The sequence below is a fragment of the Trachymyrmex cornetzi genome, unplaced genomic scaffold (genome assembly GCF_001594075.2).
Source record: "Trachymyrmex cornetzi isolate Tcor2-1 unplaced genomic scaffold, Tcor1.1 scaffold113, whole genome shotgun sequence".
NCBI lineage: Eukaryota > Metazoa > Arthropoda > Insecta > Hymenoptera > Formicidae > Trachymyrmex > Trachymyrmex cornetzi.
The window spans coordinates 72048-78870 of record NW_017295687.1 but is presented as its reverse complement, the minus strand read 5'-3'; the positions used below and the strand labels follow the sequence as shown (position 1 = coordinate 78870).

The window sequence follows — 6823 nt, the reverse complement described above, 5'->3', positions numbered from 1 at the left end:
TGGGTCACAAAGGGTGTGGGAAATTTGTCGGAGGGCGAGAGAGATAGGCCACAAGAATAAACCACGCGAAATGTAATAATAAGAACAATTATATTTGATAGGAATGTAATGAAGCAAATATGATAAATTACAGCAGTGCAGCAATTGCAAATACTCTCCGGGGCTTCGCCCCTCCGCTCGATACTCTCGGTACTCGCACAGAGAGCCGCTAACTTAATCCTAACGCCGGACGCCGGTCATACGCTACAGCACGAGCCCCGACCTTCCCCGCGGTATCTTCCGACGGTGTCAAACGCCCACCCCTCGACAGCCAGTCAGAACCCGTACACGCTGTACCACCAGACTCCCGGGCGTGCAACGCCGGCCCGCGGCCGACGCCGCGCGATGGTGCGACGCGATTACAGCGAACTCCTTGATGCGACACGACTCTACTCGACAGCGTGAATTCCGGAAACGGACTCTACTCGGTAACACCGCAACCGGAAGTTCACTCGGCGACGCGACAATCCGCGTTCCGAGGCGACAACACAACGCTCTGCGACGCAATTATAGCAAGCGCGTCTCCGCGACGCGGTACTAAACGATAACGCAATTACAATAAGCGTTGTTACGCGACCCGACGAAACTCGACAACGTGACTACTCCGCGCGTTTCTACGCGGCTCTACTCTACTCGGTAACCGGCAGTGACTCTCCCGCGGCCGACGCCACGCGATACCATACGGATGGTAATTGACTGATCGTAACAATCTATGTACCGTAGTTTAAGGGATTCCCAGTTCTCGTTCTACTTGACGGGTACTAATATGGGGATTTTGATGAACCATAGCCAAAACTGCGAGCAATCTAGGATCAATATTATTATGAAGTCTATTCCTTCGCCTTTCGCGATGAAGTAGATTATTACGAGATCTTCTTTCAATGTTCATAATTTGTTGAGCAATAGGATGGCGGCGATTTGGGAATCGCTCCGCATAAGTACGGGCAGTAAGTCTGTAATTTCTACCACATTCACCAAAGGTTATAAGAATATCGACTACTTCTGTAGGCGTATAATTTACCATTTTACTGACCAGAATTTTATCAGATTACAAATACATCATATAATTTGCCATTTTACTGACCAGAATTTTATCAGATTACAAATGTTAAAAAAAATACATAAACACTTGTGACTTTGGCACTAAATGGAAAAATTTTGGAGGGATACTTAGAGGAACTCCATCAGATGGAAAGTTTAATTTTCGATTTTTAAGGTAAGGTATGCTAATATCTAAAGAATCACAACAAGAAAATACATATGTAGCATAAAATTTTATTAAAAATCCCCACTTGATCTTGAAATGGTCATGAAAATATGGGTTCAAGGACACGGTCATGGTTTGGTCTCCCCTCGACATCCAAGAATTTTTCTCACAAACACTATCCTGGAAAAATCAAGATTTTTTGGCTTTCTGCTTCGATTAGGAATTTGTCTTTGAAATGACCTCTGTGGTCAACTTTGACCCATAACATAAAAGTTCATCTGGACGTGAAATTTTGCGCTCTTTCAAAATCCGGGATTAAAAATATGGGTTTCTATTTGAAAATTGAAAGTAAACCTTCAAATAACCTTGAAAATGAAGGTCAAGGTCATTGTCAAGGTCATAGTTCAATCAGCCCCTTCATATCCAACAATTTTATTTTTTAAACATTTTTTTATTTAATCGCGATGTTTCGAGTTATTTGGCTGTCTAAGTTAAAATGGGTCACCCTGTATATATATATATATTTGTATATATATATATATATATAAAAGGTAGCCCGAAATTCGTTAATTAAAATACTATAGCAAGAAAGTTTTCGAAAAATTAAGTAAAAATTTACGTGTACATTTTTATATTAAGCAGTAGTTTTTGAGAATTTAAGTACAGCCAATTAAAGAAAAGTAAAGCGAAGATATGTAAAGCAACTTAATATTAAGAATTGAAAGGGATTGTAATTATAAATTTGGAAAAATGTTTAAAGATAATGTAAAAAATGTAACACAAGGCCTTTGCGCAATCAATTCATAAACTCGACGATTGCATCATTGATGGATTGAACGTTGCGCGTTGGCGGTAAGGATATATCCACACATGCATAACATACGCATAAAGAAAATTATCTAATCACATTTTACGTGTGTCTTTATAAAAGAAATGTGATTAGATAATTTTCTTTTTGCATACATTTATGCACAGAGTTGGGTAAATTAATATTATTTTAAAACTAAATTAAGTTTAAGTTAATGGCTTATAAAATTTATAAAATTAATAAAATTAAAAAGTTAAAAGTTAAGAAAACAAAAAATTAACTTAATAAAGCTAGTTTAGAATTGAATTAATTTAAATTTGAAAAAATTATTTTTGAGATCAGAATGTCTAATTTTAAAAAAATGAGATTACTTTAAATAGCAATTGTAATATAGATTATTAGATAAATTTAATTTTCTTATTCACATATAAATTATTTATAATGAGAGTAACGTATAAGGCATTTTTATATGCGAGAAAGATGTGTATGTATTTGCACTATCTCTCTCTTTGTTTAATCCGACCTCTTCTGAAACACTTACATTGTTTACGACTATATCAACTACATATTTGTTATAAAAAATATACGTAAAAATTTAGAAAATGGATGTGTAACACTGTTTTACAACAATTCTTCATCTGAGACTCATTTCATATTTATTATATATTGGTGAAATATAATATTTATAGGACCTAAAATTAGTGTAATAAGTCAAATATAAGCGGGAATTGACAAAACCTAGCGAGCCAATCAAAACTGACTATCGTATGGTGTGACTCTTATTATAGAATCTCTGATCACAAAATCATTAAGCTTTTTTTAAATTAATTCTCTAATGTTTAAGATTTTATAGAAAAAATATTGTCATTAAAAAAGATAAAAAGTGTTTAATTTAAAAAAAGTTAATAAATTAAAGTGTAAAAATAACTAAATTAAATTAATGCATTTAAAATTAATTAAGTTAAGGTAAAAGTTATTAACTTTGTAACTTTTTTTAACTTTTAACGTTTTAACTAGTTATTATTCAACTCTATTTATGCAGCTATGTATTTGTGTGGATATACCCTAAAGCCCATGGCACATACAAAAACGTAAGACAGTAACACGTAGCAGTAAGCAAATTGGCCAATCATAGTAGAGACCAGTAAGGCTAGTAGCAAATCCAATGTTAAGATCATGGCACATAAAAACTTAAGGCAGTAAGATGTAAGCAGTAAGGAAATCATCATGTTGGATTGATTAGTGCTTATGTTATGGCTTTACGGACTCTGCTGTGATTGATCAATTTCCTTACTGTTTACGTTTTACCGCTTAAGTTTTTTTGTATGCCATGATCCTTATGATTTCCTTACTGCTTATGTTTTACTGCCTTATATTTTTGTATATGCCATGGGCTTAAGGCCCGTCTACAATACACGAAGTAAGAAGTAAGAGTAAGAAATTGACCAATCACAGTCGAATGTGAGAAGAATAATCGACTGTGATTGGTAAATTTCTTACTCTTACTTCTTACTCCGTGTATTGTAGACGACGCCTTAAGCGCTGATTTTGCAAGGACGACCGGCAGAAGTAAGAGATATAATGTGAAGATATAAGACGGGTGGCGCCACGGCAGTCAATCTGTTTTCTTTAAAACTCTAAAGCAGGGTTCGGCACGAAATGCACATTTCGGCCGATTTTCGAGTCGGCTCCGCCTCCCGCTATCCCCCTCACCGCACCGCCCCGCACGCAATCCAAATGCCGCTCAACGCTTAGGAATGTACTAAGGCACTCACAAACGTAAGGGGCATTCATTTGGGGCGCTTGACACGTTGTAATCTTTATTCTATCTTTTTTTTTCGCTCATTACATAGAATTTTATATATATATATATATATATACGCAGATTTAAAACGGAATTAAACCATGAAATCTACAATAGATGTTATTGTGCCGTTATGTAAAATCTGTATTTTATAATTTGAAATATTTGCATCTTACTTTTACACGGATTAAATCTGCGTATAACGGCTTTAATGTACACTAATGTGCACTAGTACGTTCAACTGAATTCGCTATTAGTTTCGTATGTAATGAGCAAAAAAAAAGATAGAATAAAGATTACAGCATGTCGAGCGCCCCGAACGAATGCCCCTTACGTTTACTCGAGCGCCTTAGTACATTCCTAAGCGTCGAGCGGCATTTGGATTGCGCGCGGGGCGGTGCGGTAAAGGTGATAGCGGGAGGTAGAGCCGACTCGAAAATCGGCCAAAATGTGCATTTCGTGACGAGCCCTGCTCTAAAGAGTCGCGTAACTCTGCCCATTCGTCATTCGTAATACCAGAGTACATCTGCAATGCGAATAGCGTTAAGGTGAATAGTGTAAGAAATTAAGACTCGTGCAAGAAGTGTTAAAATAAAGATTTTATTTTGTAAAAGAAAAAATATTTATAATATAATATATAATATAATATATTATAGGACCGTACATGTGATAACACAAACTATAGAATCGAAGCCTTACACGGTCTAGCTGGATCTTAATGCTTGTATGATTCTTATGTGAATTTATATACTACGTATGTAGTCCCACAGAACGAAAAAAAAAATATTTAATTTTTCTTAAAACAAATCTACGCGAGTGTATATTTGCTTAATTTGCCTCCCAATATCCTCGCTGAATTTCAAACCCGGTTAACAGCATTACGAAGCGATGTTTGAAAAAACGTTTTAAAGCTTAAAGCTGTAACTTTCGAATGCTTCAAATCATGTATCTATATAAAAATTTTAGCATATATCTATTTGTTTCCCTATTTTTTGTTGAGTAGTGCATGTACATATACACTTTAAAAAATCTCACAGTTATATTCAATGTACTATAATTTATATTATTTAAAAGATCATTATTCATCACACAGTCATTGAGTATAATGTTAGAGAGAGATTATTTTATCATTTAAAGTGCGGTAGTAGCACCACTCGACAACTGTGACTAGTAGACATCCAACGTCAGTAGCAACTGAGAACTCATGTGATACACTTCCCAAATACAATGTTCACACATTCTGTGAAAATGAAAGTGAAGTGATTTTCCTGTTATACGTTTAGCAGTAAAAAATCAATTACGTATAAAATCAAAGTGCAATGCTATAATCGGTAATATGTATGATTGATAAGGTGTATTCAATGATCATAGCACGGGTGTCTCACAACTACTATACTTTCTCTTAAGAACGTATTCTTGAGGTAATTTTGAAACGAAAATCCTAATACAAAAATATCGAGGCTATAATAGTTTTTGAATTATAATTGGTTAAAGAGTGTAATTCGAAAACTATAATAATCTCGATATTTTCGTATTAGGATTTTTGTTTTAGAATATTAAAAAGAATCCAGAAATAATAATAGATGCTATAAAAGTAAAATAGTTTTTGACTTATAAGCATTTAAAGTTAGATTATAATTTAAAAAATTATTGTAGTCTCAACATTTTCGTATTAGGATTTTCGTCTCAAAATTTCCTCAAGGATACGTTCTTGAGAGAAAGTACAGTAGTTGTGAGATACTCGTATACATTCACTCGCAGTGTAAAAGCCAATTCTTCACTTAATCACTGGACAAGCGAATTTTACGAAGTGTTTAGCAAGATGCTGGAAGTAAACGATGAAAATGATGCAGCGAGGATGTTGAATAGCGACTGCAAGATTCATGTGCAGGAATCGGAAAAATTACTAGAACTCGAGAAGTTGCGGAACTCGCAAATGTATATCGAATTCGACGATCTCTGTTACTCGGTTCATCACAATCGCAAAGGCAAGCTCATCATCTTACATATCTATGAAAGTGACTGATTCTTCTACGTTTCTTCTACGTTCTTGATATACATTAGAAATCTGTTTTCTGTGGCTGAACTAGTGTACACTTTTGGAACTTGAAGTGAGATAGGTATATGTTTGATATTTGTTGAAAGTGAAAAAGAGAGTGCTAGTGCAGTCTAGTGCAGGAACAGAAAACAGACCAAGGTTTATTTTTTTATCGTTGCATTAAATTACACTAGAATTTTCGTTGACTTTCACTAAATTTTAAACATATATAGCTACACTGTTAGAAATGTTCTTAAATTTCATTAACTTTTAAGTTACATAATTGAATTTAATTTGAATTTAATTTCATGACATAAAATTAAATTTAATGTATTTGTAACTAAAAAGTATATTTATGTACATGTACATAAAATTTAATGTATTTTTCATAAAAATTTATGAAATTTAATGTACTTTTCATAAAATTTTATTAAAAGTATATTAAATTTCATAAATTTTTTTAATGTACACGTTTATTACATTTAAGTAACTACTGTAACTTAATTTTCAGTTGAATCATTCATTACTTTTAATTTCGTTCATAACCACCAGCTTCATTTACATGTAAAGGAAGCTCGTAGTTATACTTATTTCTAACAGTGTATTATACTTACATATATAGCTTTTACATATATATTTTTTAAGTGTATATAGTTTAGTTATAAAAAACAAATTTATTTATTCGCAATAGCTTTCGACATTTTCAGATAGCTGTGCAATGATGTAATTTCTAGCGATAACGACAAACCAGTATATGAGAGTTGCGATATATGTCGTAAATATACAGTTGCTTCACTTACATATGTATATAGATATGTATATTTTTTATATATACACTGTTAGAAATTTCTCAATGAATTTTAATTAACATGTAAAGGAAGCATGTGATTATGCACGAAATTAAATGTAATGAATGATGTAAATAAA

General features: G+C 33.5%; 1 protein-coding gene across 3 annotated transcripts in view; it reads left to right on the top strand.

Annotated features, from left to right (window-relative positions):
- The first annotated feature begins 4359 nt into the window (after window positions 1-4359).
- LOC108764314 (ATP-binding cassette sub-family G member 4) overlaps window positions 4360-6823 on the top strand; it is a 61759-nt gene continuing 59295 nt past the window's right edge. The window contains exons 1-2 of one of the 3 annotated variants that reach the window (XM_018512470.1): window positions 4360-4406; window positions 5620-5846. In XM_018512470.1, coding sequence (XP_018367972.1) covers window positions 4390-4406; window positions 5620-5846 — 244 coding nt within the window. In that variant the 5' untranslated portion in view covers window positions 4360-4389. Of the gene's footprint in view, window positions 4407-4985; window positions 5280-5619; window positions 5847-6823 lie in introns of those variants that run through there. The other 2 variants (XM_018512489.1, XM_018512480.1) reach the window with 2 other exon arrangements.